This window comes from Thalassophryne amazonica, chromosome 1, assembly GCF_902500255.1.
Source record: "Thalassophryne amazonica chromosome 1, fThaAma1.1, whole genome shotgun sequence".
NCBI classification, from domain to species: Eukaryota; Metazoa; Chordata; class Actinopteri; order Batrachoidiformes; family Batrachoididae; genus Thalassophryne; species Thalassophryne amazonica.
The window spans coordinates 125,285,036-125,308,365 of record NC_047103.1 but is presented as its reverse complement, the minus strand read 5'-3'; the positions used below and the strand labels follow the sequence as shown (position 1 = coordinate 125,308,365).

At 40.5% G+C, this 23,330-nt stretch overlaps 1 protein-coding gene across 2 annotated transcripts in view; it reads right to left on the bottom strand.

Annotated features, from left to right (window-relative positions):
- LOC117513945 (TSC22 domain family protein 1-like) overlaps positions 1-23,330 on the bottom strand; it is a 124,286-nt gene that overhangs the window by 87,967 nt on the left and 12,989 nt on the right. Inside the window, exon 2 of one of the 2 annotated variants that reach the window (XM_034174213.1) lies at positions 18,662-18,725. The exons of the other annotated variant lie outside the window; for it this stretch is intronic. Within the exon in view, the coding sequence (XP_034030104.1) occupies positions 18,677-18,725 (49 nt within the window). The 3' untranslated portion in view covers positions 18,662-18,676. Of the gene's footprint in view, positions 1-18,661; positions 18,726-23,330 lie in introns of those variants that run through there. 2 annotated transcript variants of the gene reach the window in all.

Here is a 23,330-nt window from a genome sequence, read left to right as displayed (position 1 = left end):
TTGTCTAACCCAGCCTTGTGCAGGTCTACAGTTTTGTCCCTGTTGTCCTTAGACAGCTCTTTGGTCTTGGCTATGGTGGACAGGTTGGAGTGTGATGATTGAGTGTGTGAACAGGTGTCTTTTATACAGGTAAAAAGTTCAAACAGGTGCAATTAATACAGGTAAAGAGTGCAGAATAAGAGGGCTTCTTAAAGAAAAGTTAACAGGTCTGTGTGAGCCAGAATTCTTGCAGGTTGGTTGGTGTTCAAATACTTATTTGCAGCAGTAACATACAAATAAATTATTATAAAAAAAAAAAAAAAAAAAAAAAAAACAGACATTGTGATTTCCGTATTTTTTTTTTTTTTTTTTTTTTTTAGATTATGTCTCTCACAGTGGACATGCATCTAAGATGAAAATTTCAGACCCCTCCATGATTTCTAAGTGGGAGAACTTGCAAAACCGCAGGGTGTTCAAATACTTATTTCCTCACTGTAAGTCTGTTAGTTATTTATGGTATGAAAGTAAACATCAGTAATAAAGAGCAATTAGTTTGTTGCCCGTGGGATCCATGGGCTCTAGACTGGGTAGTGTTTATAAAATAGGCAGCTGACATTTTTCAAAGATGGTAATAAAAGTTTCTGTCATGAGTCCATGAGGCTTGTGAGTACAGAATGTTTTTAGAACCTGAGACCTCAAAGGCTTTTTGAAAAAGAACTCAACCAGTGACATGCAAGTGAGGCTGTGCCTCACCTGTCATCGTGGATAGAAAAAATGTAAACTGACAAAATAAATTAAATGGTTAAATTTATCCAGTGATTTGTACTATAAAGTTATTTTCTTTTTAACTTCACGAGTTTTAGATTATTTTTTATTCAAAATCGCTGAATTTTCACATTTGCTGTTCAAATACTGAGAAGAGACGTGCGGTGAGGCAGCAGCCAGCCGAGCCTCACCTTGGATTGTTCAATCACTGGGCTAACTGCTGGCATGCTGTGCACTGAGACTCTGTCTCACCGTCTCTCTGTATGTCGCTATTAAATGGTCAAACACTTTGGTTATATGAACTTAAATCCATAGTTTAGCTGATGTACATAATGTACAGTGTTTTTTGTCAACAGCTGTATGTGTGTGTGAGGGTAATTCCATAAGATGTAATGTCCATTTCCACTTTCAGTGGTCCTGTTGTGATCTAGCCATCCCAGGGAATTATGGCTTGACCATTATTTATTAATCCAATTGAGAATAATACATCTTTGTACAGCAGGACCATTGAAAGTGGAAACGGACGTTACAGTCTCATGGAATAGCCCGTAACGAGTTTTGTGTGCTGAGCGATCATAATACGGCTGCAAAAAGGCACCAAGTGAGGCACACAGTTCTTCTGCCTCATGTTAGGGGGCACTAGTGATCCCAGCAACTCCTCAGCTGCAGAATAAGTGACAGAGAGCTACAATTTACAGTAAGCAAGTTAAGAGCCACAGTCCATTTATTTTACTTTCAGAGTGGATGATTACATATCCAAACTTTAACAATTTTCTAAACTGGACTTTCAATTGAAGCAGTGGTTAATAATTAAAAGAGGGCCTGCAAGACAGAAGACCTGCTCTTTTCAAACGGAGTGTGACACACAAAGTCTGACTGTATGGACGTCCAGCAAGAAAACGCCTTTTCTGCTGCCTTCTTTATTCATCTTGTGACTGTCTGGACTCAAATGGGATTTTGTGACCTGAAGAATTTTCTCAAACACAAGCGGTCAACCGCTCACATTCAAAGCCAGAAAGGAGGACTTTTTTGCCTGGCAGTGATCTCCACTGAGACAGAGAGAGACTTTTAAAACTGAAGGAACACTTACAAACAAGTCATCAATGCTTTTGCTCAGAAGGAGCGGCACATGTGAACGTGATTTATAAGTAAAGGTAAGACCATAATAATGTTTTTTTAAATGAATGTGTTTTTTGTGTGCTACAGTTTGTATGTGTAAAGAATGCTGATATGAGGTTTTACACGTAACCTGTTAACTGCTACCAATCAAATGGTGAATAAGTTACTCTGTAGAGTTCATATGTTTGTAAATATGATTGTGATTAAAGGTGCACTGACACGAGCATGCCTGAGACTCACGCAATAGCACGAACTGTGTCGTGACAATCCCACCCGCTGTGTTCACAGCTGGATGCCGTTCTTTGTTCTACCTGCTGCCACGTGCTCTGCACTGGATGCTGCGTATATAAAATAGTTATTTTGTGGCGGATTAATCATTTTTTTTCTGCAAACTGGCCGTTGAAAACGGCTCTAATCGCTTCCTAAATCACAGAGGAGGCTGCAGCTGGAGCCGCACGTGCCTAACAAGCTGCAGAAAGCAGGGTCAGCTGTTTACATTGTCATGGCTTGATAAAACAGTTGTGTGTTCTTTCCTTCTTGTCTGCAGCTGTTAAAGTATGTTTATAACAGATTTAACTTCTTGTTATGCGTCACGTCTTGTTTACTCCACTTGACGAGCTGCAAAGTCATGTTGGAGATTAGATCGCACCACACAGCACATTTGTGCGTGACAGATTTTTTTTTTTTCAAAATTCTCTGTGCGCAATAGCATGCACTGGCGCCCCTCTGGTGTCCTGTCTGCACCCGTTAAAGACGAGTTTAGTCTCCAGCACAACACAGGTCGTGATGTGTCGTGAAGCAAAGGCATGCTCGTGTCAGTGCATCTTAAGTCAGTGCCTCACCAGCCATCAACCTCACCACGTCACTGAGCGTAACCCTTTTATTTCCTCTTAATTGTATAATTTGTTATGTTAATTTACTGCCTTAATGTATTTAACTGTTTAGGTTCTTGTTATCATATCCACACTATTATTATTATCATCATCATTATTATTATTTATTTTACTTCTATTTTGTCATTTGATTTTTAAATGGACCACAATGGAAATAGGTTTTTTCACTTTCTTGTGTCACCCAGGTATTTTTAACATATTTACAATTATATTATGTACTAACATTGAACTTACTAAATAAAATCACACATGCACTCACACTTTTAATATACAGATGATTTACCACCCACTGCTGGATTGGAGTGCGAGTCAGGAATGAAAATATCAATTGTTCAGTGTTGTTAGGTAATATATGTAGTTTCTCTAAAAACAATCCTATCAACATTTGGTTTTGGTGTCATTCATACATAAAATACGTTTGTGCGTGACCAAAATTGCACACACGCACAGCTTTTTGTCTTTTCTGCAATCTGCTGTAAGCAGGTGCTTTTAGTTTGACCGAGACAGTGGCAGAAGGCATTAAAAGCAATACACATTTCACTCATGATACCAACATGACACTTATGTTGCTGTTACCATGAGTAACTTAACACTTAACTAAATTGACTAATAGGGATGAGCCAGTACACCACTATCTGTATCTGTTCAACTATCTAAATAATCTGTATCGTATCTGTACTTGTAGCGGACGGGGCCTAAACCGGAAGTGGCCGTGGTTTGACCCGAAATGACTGGGGCTTAAATCAGTACATTATTTTAAGTCTGAAATTGATATGGATTGATCAGAAGTTGCTGTATTTATTGTTTATTTGAAAACTATTTACAGAACAGCCTCAAAATTGAGATTCAAATCAATGTTTTGATTACAAAAGTAAGAGAACTATTACAGAACAAGCTTTTTCTGAACTCAGAACATGAATATTCTTAAGTATATGAATGAATAACAGAACAGCCTCAGAACTGACATTCAATGTAGTAGGAAATTATGAACTACTAAGTATGCATGAACAACAGTTGTCATACTTAACACAACTTTCTTTTTTTTTTAATTTTATGATAAATCTGTGATTTTTTTTTTTTTTCTTTCAATTAGTTATTTTTACTGCCTAATGTTCTTGGCATTTTTTTCCTCACACAAAGTTAAACAATATTGATTAAGGTGTGTGTGTCTGTGCATGCATGACTGTCTGTGTGTGCATGTGTGTGTGACTGTGTGAGAGGGAGAGAGAGAGGCTGTTCGACTGACCAATTTATTTTTGTGAACTGCAGTGAGAAAGTGTCAGATACTGCATGCAGCCATATTCAATAAACATATTAATATAGGCTACTTTGGGTGTTCAGCTACATGTGTTTCATTGTGATTCATTATTATCAGGTTGTCCTAAAAGTTCCCTAAAAAGCCTTCAGTTAATTCAAAATGCTGCAGCTAGAGTACTGACGGGGACTAGAAGGAGAGAGCATATCTCACCCATTATTGGCCTCTCTTCATTGGCTTCCTGTAATTCTAGAATAGAATTTAAAATTCTTCTTCTTACTTATAAGGTTTGACTAATCAGGTCCCATCTTATCTTAGGGACCTCGTAGTACACTATCACCCCCAATAGAGCGCTTCGCTCTCAGACTGCAGGCTTACTTGTAGTTCCTAGGGTTTGTAAGAGTAGAACTGGGAGGCAGAGCCTTCAGCTTTCAGGCTCCTCTCCTGTGGAACCCGCTCCCAATTCAGATCAGGGAGACAGACACCCTCTCTCTACTTTTAAGATTAGGCTTTAAACTTTCCTTTTTGCTAAAGCTTATAGTTAGGCTGGATCAGGTGACCCTAAACCATCCCTTAGTTATGCTGCTATAGACGTAGACTGCTGGGGGGTTCCTATGATGCACTGTTTCTTTCTCTCTTTGCTCTGTATGCACCACTCTGCATTTAATCACTAGTGATCGATCTCTGCTCCCCTCCACAGCATGTCTTTTTCCTGGTTCTCTCCCTCAGCCCCAACCCGTCCCAGCAGAAGACTGCCCCTCCCTGAGCCTGGTTCTGCTGGAGGTTTCTTCCTGTTAAAAGGAGTTTTTCCTTCCCACTGTAGCCAAGTGCTTGCTCACAGGGGGTCGTTCTTGACCGTTGGGGTTTTACATAATTGTTGTATGGCCTTGCCTTGCAATATAGAGCGCCTTGGGGCAGCTGTTTGTTGTGATTTGGCGCTATATAAAAAAAAATTGATTGATTGATGTGTGTATGTGTGTAAGTGGTCTGTAACACTTTATTTTTTTAATGATCTGTGTGCACTTGGTGATTCATGCAAACATCCAGTGATGGCAAACAGGGAAATAATGTCAGCCTTGTTCACTGTATCTTCTCAAAACCACCACGTTCAGTAGGAGCAAAGTTTTCCAACTGACTTTATTTCACCAAACGAAACGAAGAGCAAGCAAACAGTTAAAATAAATAAATAAATAACGACCGTAGTGGAGGTAGTGACTGACGCAGCAAGAGCTGTTTTCAGCTGTCTTGTCAAAAGCACCGCATAAGATACAAAACAAGTTCACCAAGTAATTTTAAATATCATACAACCGAAAAAGAGGCGAGCCTGAAGAAAACAGAGTACTGACAGAGCAACGTGAGGTAGAATCCAGCCAAGCACAGAGATAAATCCTGCCTGTGTGTGTGAGAAGCTGCAGAGAGACGCGTCTGTGTAGGGAGGGGTGGACGCTGTGTGTGACTGGCCAATCACAGAGCGTGAAGACAGTCAGTTAGCCAATGAGAATTTTCTTTCAACACGAGCACAGATATTGATGAGTTTTATTCTGATCATGCTCATCAAAAATGCTTTATCCATATCGGATACTCGTCTGAAACGAGTATCCGGCTCCACCCTATTGACTAAACTAATTGAACTACAAAAACACACTAAATCAACAACACTGTTAAACTAACATGAACCACAACAACATTTAACCCCTCAACGCCTATTGTCGCATAAATGCTACAATATTTGACTCAAATATGCAACATACCAAATTGACCAGTATGCCTGTTGTCACAAATTTGCAACATACCAGTATTATTATAACATTATAACATAAATTATTACCAAACTACCAAAATACTATTTTATTTTTTGTGCAAAGTGAAATTAATAATCTCAACATTATTTACCATCTACTTAAAGGCAAAGACACACACAAACATTTTTTTAATATACAGCTATATAAATTCAGGCATTAAGGGGTTAAAACCTCAAAATCCCAAACTCCCATGATATACTGCAGCACAACATACATTGTTTACTGGTTAGCTAAAGTCACTAATTTCTCCTAAAATATTTTCGTTATCAATTTTCCATATGCATCGTTTCATCCTTGATCCAAATACATAAGCATACCAAACAACAAATGTCCGTTTTTCTCCGGTTTTCACCATGATTGAAGCCATACATAAGCACTGCACATAGAGGCCACTTAGCTATTCTAATATACTCGTAGATGGGGTTTTTTTGGCCACTGTTGAGTCGAGGAGGAAAAGAAAAAAGCAATGTTGTGTGAATGAGATGGTTAAAACTTGATATGTAGTATGCAGGTGTCATGTCCTCTCAATTACTCATTCATTAGTCATGAATGAGTGGAAAGTCACAGTTGTTAAAGATTGCCCATATTATTTTTATGCAAGTACTGACACAATCATTAAGGAAAATCAAGCTATAGCAAATCATTTTATTGATTATTTTGTTACTGTGGGTAAAAAAAATTAGCAACTTCAATTGTATCCTCTAAAATGGTTCTTTGGACAGCAGTAAAATAATCAAATGCTGGATACAATGTTATTAAAGAAACAGATGAAAAATGAATAATTGACAGTTCACAAACTAAAAACAAACAAAAAAAAATACACTGAGTGACAATTTTGATATGTTTTGATAAAGAATATCATTGATTGTAATATTAAACCTTTAACTTATATTTGTAATTTGTCATTAATGACTGGGAACTTTCCTTCCAAAATGAAAATGGCTCTAAAGTGATCCTGCTGTTCTCATCTGGTGACAAGCATGTCTTTTCAATGACAGGCCAATGTCACTGCTCCCACAATTCTCAAACATTTTGGAAAAGGCATTTGTAAAGAAATTAAATGATTTCATAACTAAACACCATATACTCAACGAACAGCAATATGGATTTTAGGAAGAATCATACTACTTCAATGGCTTTAATTGAATTTATTGAACAAACGCAATCAAGAAAAAGCAATACACTGTAGGGGTTTTCATTGATTTACAGAAGGCATTTGACACTATACACAGTTGTATGCAAAAGTTTGGGCAGCCCTGATAATTTTCATGATTTTCATTTATAAATCATTGGTTGTCTGGATCAGAAATTTCAGTTAAATATATCATATAGCAGACAAACAAAGTGATATTTGAGAAGTGAAATAAAGTGTATAGGATTTACAGAAAGTGTGCAATAATTCTTTAAATAAAATTAGGCAGGTGCATAAATTTGGCACCCCAACAGAAAAAAATACATCAACATTTAGTAGATCCTCCTTTTGCATAAATAACAGCCTCTAAACCATAGGTGTCAAACTGATTCCAGAAAGGGCCAAGAGGGTGCAGGTTTTCTTTGTAGCCACCAACTCCAGCAGGTGACTTCACTGATGAACATCACTTTGAGCACATGGGAAGAGTTCATCAGTGAAATCACCTGCTGGAGTTGGTGGCTACAAAGAAAACCTGCACCCTCTTGGCCCTTTCTGGAATCAGGTTTGACACCTATGCTCTGAACACTTCCTATAGCTTCCAATGAGAGTCTGGATTCTGGTTGAAGGTATTTTGGACCATTCTTCTGCACAAAATGATGGCACCACCTCCAAATTTTAATGGAGGCAAGTGTTTTTCTTGGAATGCTGTGTTCTTTTTCAGCCATGCATACCACCCCTTGTTATGTCCAAATAACTCAATTTTAGTTTCATCAGTCCACAGCACCTTCTTCCAAAATGAAGCTGGCTTGTCCAAATGTGCTTTAGCATACCTCAAGCAACTCTGTTTGTGGCGTGTACGCAGAAAAGGCTTCCTCTGCATTACAGCATCTCCTTGTGCAAAGTGCGCTGTATAGTTGAACGATGCACAGAGACACTATCTGCAGCAAGATCACGTTGTAGATCTTTGGAGCAGGTCTGTGGGTTGACTATGACTGTTCTCACCATCCTTTGCGTCAGCTTATCTGAGATTTTCTTGGCCTGCCACTTCAGTTCTTAACTAGTACTGTGCCTGTGGTCTTCCATTTCCTCACTATGTTCCTCACAGTGGAAACTGACAGCTGAAATTTCTGAGGTAGCTTTTTGTATCCTTCCCCTAAACCATGATGTTCCACTCATTATAAGAGATAAAAGAGGGAAAACATTTACAAATGGTCACCTTAAATACCCCTTTCTCATGACTGGATTCACCTGTGTAAGAAGGTCAAGGGTCAATGAGCTTTCCAAACCAATTCTGTGTTCCAGTAATTAGTGCTACATGTATTCAAATCAATAAAATGCCAAGGGTGCCCAAATTTATGCACCTGCCCAATTTGTTAAATAATTTTCCACAACTTTCTGTAAATACAATAAACTTCATTTCACTTCTCAATATCAGTGTGTTCATCTGCTATATGATATATATAACTGAAATTTTCTGATCAGACAATCAATGATTTATAAGGAAAATCATGAAATTATCAGGGGTACCCAAACATTTGCAAATACTATCATACTTTACTGTGGATAAATTACACAAGTTGGTATCAGAGGATTGGCACCTGCTGGATCGCTAGCTATTTACACAACAGGTATCCGTATGTCCATATTGGTGGGCTAAATTCTAAATTTTTAAAGATTACATGTGGGGTGCCCCAGGGTTCAGTTCTTGGGTCATTGCTGTTAATTTTTTTATATTAATGATGTATGTTTGGAGTGAATTTGAATAAGTTGTTTTTTTTCCACACGAAAATGGATGCTGCACTCACTGCAGTTTATGTCGGAATAGCCCCAGATTGTATTCCAGAGCTTCTAGAATTCAACATTTTCGTGTGGGTGGTGTTGGGGTTTGTAATTTGGGGTTTCAGCTTTTTTGTTTGTTGTTTGTTTGTTTTCACCACTTCATCCCTGACTATGTCAATTGTGAGTCACTTTTGTGCAGATTAAATCACTAACTGGGACTCCTGGTCTGTTGTGAGAAAAGAAACGAGACTCATCCTCGTTCTGTTCACACAGCTCCAAACACTGCGCGGCTCTCTGTGAGTCACGTTAGAAATGATAGAGTTCCAGTCAAAATTACTAACTTCAAGTAGGCTGCAGCTATCAATATCTTTGGAATCGAGTATTCTGTCAATTTTTCAACGATTAATCGAGTAATCGGATAAATTACACTTTTGTGTTTTTAAACACATATCAATAGTGGTATATAACATGAAAGGCCTCTAAAATGAACACGCAATTGGCTTTTATTCCTCTCCAAAAAAGGTTTTTATTTAACTCAACTCAACACTCAAAGCTTAATCTTTGGTTTATGGCTCCAGAACTAAGCCCATTTTATGCAAAGTTTGTGTAACATTTGTGAGGTATATGACAAAAATTGAAATAAAAGGACAATAAGGTGCATCCTTTTAAAAAAAAAAAGGGAAAGGGGGGTGCATCCCCACCTGAGAATAACAACAAAAGTATAAAAGCTACAAAAATGCAAAAGTAAGTAAATAACTCAAATATCACTAATAATTCAATTTAAACAGTACAGTTCAGTTTCCAACTGAATCCAGATGAGGTAAGTAGAGTATAATGTTCATCTTTGTTCAAGAAATGCTTGTCTTAGCAATGCATGAAAGAGAGAGAGAGAAAGAGAGAGAGAGAATTTGTAGTAGTGTGTGTGTGTGTGTGTGTGCGTGTGTGTGCAATACATATATATCCCTTTAAACGAGCAAATGATGGTTACAATGCAAAAAGGTCAGCATACTGACATGGTCAGAGGTGAGGCTAGCCCTACGCTTTGAGGCAATGTTCCCAGAAGAAGAGAACAAGTGCTCTGAGGGTGTTGAGGTGGCTGGAATACTCAGAAAAGACTTTGCCAGCTTAGCCAGGGTTGGGTATCTTAGTGCATTTCCTCTCCACCATGACAGTGGATCCTCTTTTTTGGAGAGAGGATGTTCACCAAAATATTGTAAGACTTCCCTCTGGACCTCTTGATTTTGATTCTCATCATTATCCTCTTCTTCATTGCTACTGGAGTCTGATGAAGATCCAAGAACATTGTGAGCTGATCCCTGGGCTTGAGTAGCTGGGGAGTCTCCTATGTTGATGGTGGATTCATTTCCCTGCACATTGTACTCTTGCCTTTTGACAGTTAGTGCCATTGTTTGAATTGTGCTTTGGACCTTAAATGATTCCTCAGAAGACAAGAACTTAAGTTTTCTGAAGCGGGGGTCCATGGCAAGCAGCAAGTAGGGCCAGTGTTAGGGTCCTCAGGTTTAAATACAAACAGATCTTCCCACCTTTCAGTGATCTGTTGAGCTGCAAGACCCTGAAATGTCTTCACTGGTGCAGTTTCAAAAGCTGAATTCATGGTGGATTTCTTCAGTGTTTTTACCAGCTGAGGAAGCGCAGACATATTGCTCCCACTAAGGAACACTGTAGCACCCTCGAAAGGTTCAAGAACCTGAGCCAGCTCTTTAGTCAATATCCACTGCTCAGGCTTCAGATCCAAATAGTGATGTTTTCCCCGTGGGTTGACTGCAGGGTCGGAAAGCGCAGCAGTCACTGGCCACCTCTGTCAAGGAGCAGCCTGGACAGCATAGAAGTGTACTGGTCCACCGGGTTACTGACATCCTGGACCAACCTGTGCTGTTGCACTCCCATTTGCTGCTGCTTTTCTTTAAGTTTTGTGCAGGCCAGTTCACTCTTTTTTAAAGTGCTCCACCAGGCATCTCGCAGAGGCAACACAACTTGCAATGTTTTTGTTATGTTTAGTGTATTCTGCACAACTAAATTCAGTGTGTGTCTGCACATCTGACAGAGGCCCATCCATGTCTGTCTTTCAGAATTCTGGCAGCAGCCACTACATTGGCCCCATTGTCATGAACAACTGCCTCACCTTCTCAAAAGAATGTGAAATTTGGTAGCAGCCTCCTCCCAGACAATCTGCATGTTGCAATGTGGCTGTATGCCTTTCCTCTAGAGGCATTGTAGTAAGGGAGAGGGACTTCATTTCCCAATCGTCTCCCAAGAAATGACATGTGACCCCCAGATAAGCCTCTGTAGCCACACTCATCAAATGTCAGTTGTTAGTGCAACAGACTTTATGTCCTTACTACTTTGTAATTTGTCTTTTCAGTTATTTCTGAGTATTTTGCTCCCTCATATTTGTGAAGTATGTTCTGAGGAATGGTGTATTTGGATTGAATGTTTTGATCATATTCTTGAATCCTGGGTCTTCCACCATGGACAGTGGGCACATCTGTGATGAGCATATTTAAAATGCTGTTGGTCAAAACCACGGCCTCCTCGACAGTACATGAGGGACCTGACAAAGCTGTCCATGCATCGCTGTGATGTGCTGTTGGGGGGGGGGGGAACATTCATTTGCAGGCTATAACAAATGCTAAAGTTGTCCAAAAGTAAATATATGCTAATGAGTCTGTCCATCGTGTCATCTATTATTTATTGTGTGTGTGTGTGTGTGTGTGTGAGAATGAGAGAGAGAGATATGAATTGATTTGATGATTTTGGTGCATTTGCTCTCGTTAGCCTACTTATTAGCGTCTTGTTAGCCTACTTATTAGCCTATGTCTCATCACTATCGACACATAACACACAAGCTACACATAATTACTGAAATTCTAACAAGCGGGTAGTGTTCATATCAGTTAACATTAACAATCGTAAAGTACGTTACCTTTTAGAGGCTCCGAGTCCGCTGGAGAAGTGCAGTAGTTAACGTGAGGATGCTTTCGGTGAGGTGTTGCAGCATTGACGAAGTACTGTTATGGTAGGCCAGGTCCGCTTTACAGTGTATACATTGCACTATATTGTCCGCCTCACGAAGTGTAAAATGATCCCAAACTTTAGACATTTTCTGCCTTTTACGCACACCGGTATTTTCATTTTCCGCTATCGCCAGAGAACTAGATTGCACAGCATGAAGTCTTGTCCGGCAATTATTACAGTCCAGGGGAAACAATGATATGGGAGCTGGCAACATGAATTAAATGAAACTTGATTACAAAAAATGCTCGAGGCAAATTCTTTGTCTCGAACATTGTTTGTAATCGAGTTACTCGACTTCAAAGCAAAACACTGTTTAAATTAAATGGCACCTCTTTCCAAACATTGTAATATAAACAAAACTGCAACCAATCAAAATGTTTTTTTTCCCTCACAAAATGAGAAGTCCTGTGATGATGTGCAGCAGCCAGCTGAGCTCAGAGGTATGGAGAGACATTCGTGCCAAAATGTCTGAAAGGAAATGCTTTTGACAAAAACTACAGATTTTATATATTTGAACTGAACTGAATTTATTAGACACCCATGCAACAAAATTTCACTCATATACAACAATACTCATAAACAAAGTAATCAAAGAAAAAAACGCAGTAAGAAAAAAAAATAAACAATGTACACGTAGGCAGAAGCAAAGCTTATCAACGCCTACACTCCTCCATGAAATCAAATCAAACCAGGCATATGTGCCTGTTCATAAACATTCATTTCAAAACAAAATCTGAACAAGAGCCACTCATAATTACAATTAAAAGAAAACAAATATTTACCAACAGCTCCCAATACAAGCTGGTTGAATCTGCATATTTCAGTAGAAAAGGTTAAAGTATAACACCTTCATACAACACAACTCAACCACTTTCCTCTAATACATATTTGGAGAATACCATTTCTTTGTATAAATATTTGAACCTGTTGATATCCGGACATCGCTTCAGGGAATAATCTACCTGAGTTCCTCAGGTAGATTATTCCATTTTTTAGGACCACAAATGGAGACACAGAAGCATTTCCTGTTTGTCCTAGCGCCAGCTATTTTAAAATGATACAAACCCCTTAAATTATACGAGGTCTGTTTGAAAAGTATCGGACCTTTTTATTTTTTGCAAAAACCTGATGGATTTGAATCACGTGTGCTTGCATGAGCAAACCTTGAACCTTCCTGCGCATGCGTGAACTTTTTCACACCTGTCGATTGCATCATTTTCTGGTAAGCAGCCTTTGTGTGGGACGTGTGCTGTGCGCTCAGCGGATTTTCATTTCAAGGAAAAAGATGGAACAACTGGAGCAGCGCCGCATCAAATTTTGCCAGAAACTGGGCGACAGCCAGGTGGAAACCATTCGGATGATTCAGACGACTTTCAGTGACTTTTCAGTCGTGTGACTATCCAAGAAATTGTGGAAGAGGTGGGCATGTCACAGCATGTCCTGTGAGACTTCCAACACGGAGGCGAATTTCACCACCACTCTTTTCATGGCCAAATCTTCTGTCACAGTGGAATGTACCAAAAAAGTGCTGATGTCCACCTCTTCCGCAATTTCTTGGACAGTCACACGACAGTCCCACATCACCACAGCGTTCACTTTGGAAATGATCTGGTCATTTCAGCATGTTGATGGCCGACCGGAGCGTGGCTCGCTCTCCACCGTTGTGCGGATGTCTTTAAACCGGTTGTACCACTCCTTAATCTGTGTGATGCCCAAAGCATCGTCACCGAAAGCCGTCTGAATCATCCAAATGGTTTCCACCTGGCTGTCGCCCAGTTTCTGGCAAAATTTGATGCGGCGCTGCTCCAGTCATTCCGTCTTTTTCCTTGAAATGAAAATCCGCAGAGCGCACAGCACGTCCCACACAAAGGCTGCTTACCAGGAAATGACGCAATCGACAGGCGTGAAAAAGTTCACGCATGCGCACGAAGGTTCAAGGTTGGCTCATGCAAGCACACGTGATTCAAATCCATCAAGTACTTGCAAAAAATAAGAGTCCGATACTTTTCAAACAGACCTCGTACATTCCCTCTCTTTGCGTAAAATATTTTAGAATTCTAACTGGTAATTGCTTATTTTTCGCTTTATACATCAATTGAACAGTCTTGAATGAAATCATAAAGTTTTAATATCTTCGATTTAATGAACAGTGGATTGGTATGGTCCCGATACCCTACATTGTGAATTATTCTTAATGCTCTTTTTTGAAGGATGAATAATGGTTGCACTGTAGTTTTATAGTTATTGCCCCAGACTTCAGCACAGTACGTCAAGTAAGGTGCAATCAATGCACAATACAGAGTGTGCAGTGATTTGCCATCAAGAATGTGCTTTGCCTTATTTAATACTGCAATACTTTTGGATGTTTTCTTTTGAATATGTTGAATATGAGCTTTCCAGTTAATTCTATCATCAATAATTACACCTAACAACTTATTCTCTTTGACACATGCTATGTTTACCCCAAGTATATTTAACTGTATATGTACATCCTTTTCGTAATTTCCAAATAACATCATTTTTGTTTTAGACCAATTAAGTAACAATTTGTTAATATCAAACCAACTCTTCAACTTTATCATTTCAGTTCTTACATCAAATAATAATTGTTGCAAATTCTCTCCTGAAAAAAAAAAAACAAAACAAGTTTGTGTCATCAGCAAAGAGAACTGCTTTAAATACATCTGAAACTTTACATAAATAGTTGATATATAAAATAAATAATTTTGGTCCCAACACAGAGCCCTGGGGAACCCCACAAACGATGTCCAGATACGCAGAACAGCAGTCCCCAATTTCAACAAACTGCTTCTGGTTTTGTAAATAGCTTTTAATCCAATTCAGAGCCACTCCTCTGATCCCATAGAGTTCCATCTTTTGAAGTAATATGTTGTGATCAACTGTGTCAAAAGCCTTTCTTTGATCAATAAATAAACCAATTACTAATTCCCTTTGGTCCACATGTTTAGTGATCTCTTCTACTACATCCAACCAAGCCAGTGCCGTGGACCTTTTCACTCTGAACCCATATTGACTGTCATCAAGCAAGTTGTGTCATTCAATAAATGTATCCAATCTGTTATTATAAAGTTTTTCCAATATCTTAGAAAATTGTGACAATAAAAACACCGGCCTGTAGTTAGTAAAAAGATGTTTGTCACCACATCTGAATAGAGGTATCACTTTTGCCAGTTTCATACCATTTGGGACCATTCCAGTTTGAAATGATTTATTAAATATATAAGTTAATAGTTTAGCAATTTCAGTAATTATTTGCGTTACCAAGGCCATATGTACATCATTATGATCAGTTGACTTTTTGCTTTTACATGTGCTGACTACCATAATAATTTCCCTATCTTATTCTTTTAAGATGGCAGCACGCACGGGTGCAGCAGCTTTAGCTCTCCAATTTGGTGCTTGTTTTTGTTACTTTTTTTGCGTACAGTAGTGTTCAGAATAATAGTAGTGCTATGTGACTAAAAGGATTAATCCAGGTTTTGAGTACATTTGTTATTGTTACATGGGAAACATGGTACCAGTAGATTCAGAAGATTCTCACAAATCCAACAAGACCAAGCATTCATGATATGCACACTCTTTTTAGGCTATGAAATTGGGCTATTAGTAAAAGAAAGTAGAAAAGGGGGTGTTCACAATAATAGTAGCATCTGCTGTTGACGCTACAAACTCAAAACTATTATGTTCAAACTGCTTTTTTAGCAATCTTGTGAATCACTAAACTAGTACTGAGTTGTATAAACACAGTTTTTCATGATTTCTTCACATCTGCGAGCCATGGAGTCAACCAACTTTCAGCTGTTATTCCACTCCAAGATTCTTTAACATTCCACAATTCATTCACATTTCTTGATTTTGCTTCAGAAACAGCTTTTTTGATGTCACCCCACAAGTTCTCAATTGGATTTAAGTCCAGGGATTGGGCAGGCCACTCCAAACATTAATTTTGTTGGTTTGGAACCAAGATTTTGCTCGTTTACTAGTGTGCTTGGGGTCAGTGTCTTGTTGAAACACCCATTTCAAGGGCATGTCCTCTTCAGCATAAGGCAACATGACCTCTTCAAGTATTTTGACATATCCAAACTGATCCGTGATACCTGGTATGTGATATATAGGCCCAACACCACAGTAGGAGAAACATGCCCATATATCATGATGCTTGCACGACCATGCTTCACTGTCTTCACTGTGAACTGTGGCTTGAATTCAGAGTTTGGGGGTCGTCTGACAAACTGTCTGCGGCCCTTGGACCCAAAAAGAACAATTTTACTCTCATCAGTCCACAAAATATTCCTCCATTTCTCTTTAGGCCAGTCGATGTGTTCTTTGGCAAATTGTAACCTCTTCTGCACGTCTTTTATTTAACAGAGGGACTTTGCGGGGGATTCTTGCAAATAAATTAGCTTCACACAGGTGTCTTCTAACTGTCACAGCACATACACGTAACTCCAGACTGTCTTTGATCATCCTGGAGCTGATCAATGGGTGAGCCTTTGCCATTCTGGTTATTCTTCTATCCATTTTGATGGTTGTTTTCCATTTTCTTCCATGCGTCTCTGATATTTTTGTCCATTTTAAAGCATTGGAGATCATTGTAGATGAACAGTCTATAATTTTTTTGCACCTACGTATAAGTTTTCCCCTCTCCAATCAACTTTTTAATCAAACTACGCTGTTCTACTGATCAATGTCTTGAACATCCCATTTTCCTCAGGCTTTCAAAGAGAAAAGCATGTTCAACAGGTGCTGGCTTCATCCTTAAATAGGGGGACACCTGATTCACACCTGTTTGTTCCACAAACTGACGAACTCACTGACTGAATGCCACACTACTATTATTGTGAACCACCCCTTTTTCTACTTTTTTTTTTTACTAATAGCCCAATTTCATAGCCTTAAGAGTGTGCATATCATGAATGCTTGGTCTTGTTGGATTTGTGAGAATCTACTGAATCTACTGGTACCGTTGTTTCCCATGTAACAATAAGAAATATATTCAAAACCTGGATTAATCTTTTTAGTCACATAGCACTACTATTATTCTGAACACTACTGTATATTCTTCGGGTTTTGTAAGCGACCCACACGTTTTTAGGCCGACAGAACCTTATTGACCTCCGTCTGAGGTACAAATTGTCGGTTACAGAGCGAATTCCACCAGTACCACAAACATCCCGGAGGACATAGCGAGAACACTGGGCTCTCCGTGGATTACCAGCCTGCCCAGCAGGCAGAGAAGGCAGCACAGAAACCAGAAGCGAGGATGTTGGTCCGGCTCCGATGCTAGGCTACGTAAACAACCTCACAGGCCAGCATTACCGAGCCTCTTCCTCTCAAACGCTAGATCCATCACCCACAAAATGGACGAATTGGAGCTACAGATGGCTACAAACAGCTTTGTGCGGAACTGCAACATTATTTTCATCACGGAGACGTGGCTTCATCCGCTGATCCCCAACACTGCAGTCGAGCTAGCAGGCCACACACTACACCAGCAGGACAGAACCAGTGATTCGGGTAAGAGCAGAGGTGGAGGACTCTGTGTTTATGTGAACCGCGAGTAGTGCTGTAACAGCAGGGTCATTGACTCTCACTGTTCTCCTGACTTAGAGGTGCTGGCAGTCTCATGCAGACCTTTTTATCTCCCAAGGGAGTTCACAGTCGTCGCTGTGTTTGCTGTTTACATCCCACCCGATACTAACGTTAGCACAGCCCTTAGCCTCTTGCTTGTTTGTGTAAATAAACAGCAGCTGGGCCACCCGGATGGCGTTTGTATTGTTGCTGGTGACTTCAACCAAGCGTGTTTAAAGACTGTGCTCCCGAAGTTCGTCCAGTACGTAAAGTGTGCCACCAGAGGGGAAAATACTTTGGACCATGTTTACTCAAACATAAAACATGCGTACAAATCACTCCCCTCCGCCATCTCGCTGGATCAGACCATCTCTGCTTGTCCCTCACCCCCACCTACACCCCCCTGCTGAGGTGAACAAAGCCACAATGAAAGACAATCCAAACCTGGCCTGAAGGAGCGCTCTCCCAGCTACAGGACTGCTTCTCTCGAACTGTATGGGATTTATTTTCCAGCCACAACCTGCAGGAGTACACTGACACCGTACTCTCTTACATTAAGAACTGTGTTGACACTGTCACCATCAACAAAAAGGTCAGGGTGTTTCCAAACCAGAAGTCCTGGATGAACAGCGTAGTCCAGTCCCTATTAAAAAGCCGCAACACCACCTTTAAAATCAGGGGACAGGGCCCTGTACAGCGCGGCCAGGTCTGACCTGAAAAGAGGCATCAGGGAGGCCAAGGCTGCCTACAAGAAAAGACAGAGGACCACTTTGCTGTGAATGACCCCAGAAGGATGTGGCAGGGAAAATCATATAACCAACTACAGAAGCAGCAACCCAGGAAATGCTAGGTCTGACGCCTCGCTGGCAGAGGAGCTGAACCGCTTCTTTGCCCGCTTCAAAGAAGACAGACCAGCAGCAACTCCACACCCACCACCCTCCAGCACTAGCATGCTAACACTTCAGGAACACAAAGTGAGACGTGCTGAAGGCGGTGAACCCCAGGAAGGCGGCCGGCCCCGATGGTGTACCTGGCAAGGTACTCAAAGCATGCGCTGACCAACTGGCTGGAGCTTTCACCCACATCTTTAACCTGCCCTTGTCGCAGGCCATCATTCCACTCTGCCTCAAATCTTGCACCATCATCCCAGTCCCAAAGACGTCAGCGGTGGAGAGCATAAATGACTACAGGCCTGTGGCACTTATGCCTGTGGTCATGAAGTGCTTTGAAAGACTGGTCTCTCAGCACATCAGGGCCTGTCTACCTCCGACTCTGGACCCCCTTCAGTTTGCCTACAGGGCAAACCGCTCCACAGTGGACGCCATCACCACAGCGCTCCACACCGCGCTGAGCCACCTGGAGCACCAGGGGAGCTATGTGAGGATGCTCTTCCTGGACTTCAGCTCAGCCTTCAACCACATCATCCCGGAGATCCTGGTCCAGAAACTGACACATCTGGGCATCCGCACCCCCATCTGCCAGTGGATCAAGGACTTTCTCACAAACCGCCCACAGTCCGTGAAACTTGGCCCCCACCTTTCCCCCACCATCACACTCAGCACCGGCTCCCCTCAAGGCTGTGTACTGAGCCCTCTCCTGTTCACCCTTTACATGCACAGACTGCTCTCCGACCCATCCCACAAACACCATCATAAAGTTTGTGGATGATACCACCGTGGTTGGACTCATCTCAGGGGGGATAAGTCTGATTACAGAGATGAGGTCAATCGACTGACAGCGTGGTGTTCAGCTAACAACCTGCCACTGAACACCACAAAAACAAAAGAAATAATCCTGGACTTCAGGAAGGGCAGGACGGACCCAGCCCCCGCTCTACATCCATGGGGACTGTGTGGAAAGGGTCAGCTCCATCAGGTTCCTGGGAGTGAAGCTCTCTGACAGCCTCTCCTGGACTGCCAACATCACAGTGGTGGCAAAGAAAGCCCAGCAGTGACTCCACTTCCTGAGGGTGCTCAGGAGGAACACTCTGGAGGAGAAGCTGCTGGTGTTGTTCTACAGAGCCACCATCGAGAGCAACCTAACGTACTGCATCACAGCGTGGTACGGGGGGTGCTCAGCAGCAGACAGGAGAGCGCTGCAGAGGGTGATCAAAATGGCCCAGGGGATCACTGGCTGCTCTCTGCCCAGCCTGGAGGACACTGCCAGCTCTCGCTACCTCGGCAGAGCTGCCAGCATCAGCAAAGACACATCCCACCCCAGCAACCACCTGTTTGACATACTACCCTCCGGCCGACGGTATAGGTCAATCAAAACTAGGACAAACAGACTCAGGGACAGCTTTCTCCCCAGAGCGATCACGGCACTGAACAATAACAAACCACTTTAATCTGCACTTTTCAAGTTTCTTGTGCAATATCTGTAAACCATGTGCAATATTATCCCACAGTTGTTTCTTGTTTTACATTTTACTTGGTCTGCATTTTATTTTATTTAGTTGTACATGTACTTTGAATAATTTATTGTTAAATTTTATTATCTTCTATTTGCCTACCAATTACTCACACCTCGGAAAAGCACTTTTTGGAGTTGCACTCAAATCTCATTCCAATGCAAATTACAATGACAATAAAGGCGATTCTGATCTTCAACTGGGCCAAGAAATATTGTGTATGGATTTCTATCAATTAAATGCTGGTTTACCCAAGTAGTGTGTGGAATGTCAGCTGCCAAATCTGGTCCAACATTAGCAAAAAATGTATTAAAACTCTTCACCACTTGGTTTATGTCATATTCATCTTTGTTATTATAAGTAAAGTATGTTGGGTAGTTCTTTGCTTTGTATTTATTTGTTAAATACTATTCAATATTTTCCATGTTTCCTTTATGTTATTTTTATTATCATTTAGTATTTTTCCAAAGTATGATATTTTTTTTTTTTTACAGTTCCGCATAATGGTTGTTAACCTATTTTTAATAGTGCTTATATTTAATCTCTGCCTGTCTTGATTTACTTCTGAAAGTGCCTTCGGCTGCTCCCTTGTTTGCACTCAAGGTCGCCACAGCAAATCCAAGGTGAATCTGCATGTTGAATTGGCACAGGTTTTACACCGGATGCCCTTCCTGACGCAACTCCACATTATATGGAAATGTGGCAGGAGTGGGATTTGAATCCGGAACCTTCTGCACTGAAACCAAGCGCATTAACCACTTGGCCACCACCCCTGCCACCTTGATTTACTTCTGATAAACTCTCTATATAATTTATATAATATATTTTTCATCTTACATGCCTTTTACAGCCCTTTTGTTATCCATGGATGAGCCTATTTTATTTATGTCCAGAGATCAAGGATCCAGTAAGAATTGTCCTCCCTTCTGTTCGCACAGCTCCAAATGCTGCGCGGCTCTCTGCCGAGTCAAGTTAGAACAATACAGTCCAGTCAGAATTAATAACTTCAAAGCAAAACACTGTTTAAATCAAATGACGCCTCTTTCAAAACGTTGTAAAACATTTTTTCCCTCCAAAAATGAGACATCCCGCGCTGACGTGCAGCAGCCGGCTGAGTTCAGCTCAGAGGTATGGAGAGACATTCATGCCAAACGTCTGAAAAGAAATGCTTTTGACAAAAACTACAGATTTTTTTTTTTTTTTTTTTAAATGTCCAGAGATCAAGGATCCAATGACCAATTTAAAATGTTGTTGACAAAGAAAACCTGTAAAACCTACTTTTAGTACACAGAAAATTCACAAGAGGTATCAATTAGGGAATCGATAAAGAATCGGATCGATAAGAAGAATCGATAATGGCATCGATAGATAAAATCTTATCAATACCCATCCCTAGTCTTTATGCATTTGTTATGTCTTTATGCTTATTCATTTTTATTTAGATGTATTTGATGGTTATTTTTTTATGAATACACCACAGGTGTATTCATGTCTCCGCCATCACAAGAGGCGGAGACGGACATAGGATGATGGGCAAAAATACAAGAATTTTACTTGATAGCCAAATTAAAGCCATATTACATTTGCAGACAAGTTGTCACAGGTTACACTGGGGGACAAACTGGTGACAGAGGCATTACACACAGTTTCCTCCCCGCATCCGCAGGGAGGAGAGTTGGTTACCTGGGGGGGGGAGATGGCCATAGTCTGCACCATCCAAGCACGCGGAGATGTTTTACGAGGGGTACCTTGGGGTTAGTTCCCCAACAGGGTGGGGAGGGAGCCTCGGCTCGTACATGCACGAGGCAAAAATGCTAAAGCATGTTACCAAATGGGTGGTTCACCCAAGTAAAGTCTCTGTATGAGAAACTCTGGCAGTGATGACAGAATAAGTCATTTTTATGGAACTCAGTCTGCAGAGGGAGCTAATGTGGCCATGGTTATGTGACATAGTGCATTTCAAATGAGAAATACTGACTTAATACCCTGTCTGTCAAAGACACCAGCCTACTCAGAAAAGCTTAGGTTGTAACAAGTGCTCTTCTGGCAAGCGCTCAAAGCATTCAGAGTACTCCCACAACCTCATACCTTGTTATTTTCTAAGGCCAAGCCTATTAAAAGCAGCTGTGCAAATATTAACATCAATCATGAGTCACAGCCAGCATAACTAGTATTTGACAGGACTCTTACTGACAGATAAATGAGTATAACTGACACAAAAGAGAATATACAGAAGGAAGGGATGGATGGTTGTGCTCAAAGGTTTAACCCAGGCAGAATTTTATTTTATTTTATTTTTTTTACTTTTTGGCCATTTTTCAGACAATATGAATGATAACCCAAAAACTTTTTTCCACTCATAGTTAGTGTTTGTGTGAAGCCATTTATTGTCAAACAACGATGTTTACTCTTTTTAAATCATAATGACAACAGGAACAACCCAAATGGCCCTGATCAAAAGTTTACATACCCCTGTTCTTAATACTGTGTGTTGCCCCCTTTAACATCATGGAGTCTTTTGTGGTAATTGTGCACAAGGTTCTCTGATGGTAAAGCTACCAATGAATATGTCTGAGTGACTGTGCAAGAAGGAGAAGAGTGAGGAAAGCCACCAAGACACCCAGCCAACCCAGAAGTTACAGGCTGTGATTGGAGAAATTGTGCACAGTGCAAGCTTTGCATTTTGTATCACCAGTTATACAGCTTCATGATGACGAAGTGGTATAGAGGAGGATTTCTTAAAAAGAAGACCTGAAAGTGTAGCTACAAATTGCCAGAAAGTACATCTGAGATGCAAGCCTAGATTTGATCTGTTTTGGTGAAAGAATATTCTTCTGTTGTACTCCATTATGAAGCTAAGAATGGTGATGCAAATGCAAAACTTGCATTGTGCACAACTTCTCCAATCACAGCCACATAAGCCTATAACTTCTGGGTTACCTGGGTGTCTCGGTGGCTTACCTCACTGTTCTTCTTGCACAGTCGCACAGTTTTTGAGAACTGTCTACTCCATGCAGATTTATCATGGAGTGCCTTACTGTTTGTATTTTGGTCACTTCATGAAAAGGGGTCACCAATAAATGACATGAGGGTCAATTTTTAAATTTCCTAGCAAGGTCATATAAACTGTAAGATATGAATACACAGACCATGGGGAATACATAAAATCCACTGTTGAGATAAGTCATGTTAATATTTTTTTGTGGATGGGCTCGCAGGAAAACCCCAGAGTGCTCTTTTTGGCAGCTATATTAGGACTTGAGCGTAACTGGGAACACAAAACAAACATAAAATGAATAATTGATGACTGTTACTTTATTGTTCAACTAAATTCAATCACCCCATGGGTTTAAGGCTCTCAAGAGTGGTGCTTTCAAACAACACTGGAGTTTAATTTTATTTTTTCTTAACAATAAATGAGAGAATAAATAAAAGCAAAATTAAGTACCAGTGTTTATTTTCTCTAACTGATGCTGATATGTGGCACTTAAGTAAAGTCAATCCCATTTAGTATCACTGATTATTTACACAAAGTCTGTACAGCCTGAACATACATGAAGGAGACTAG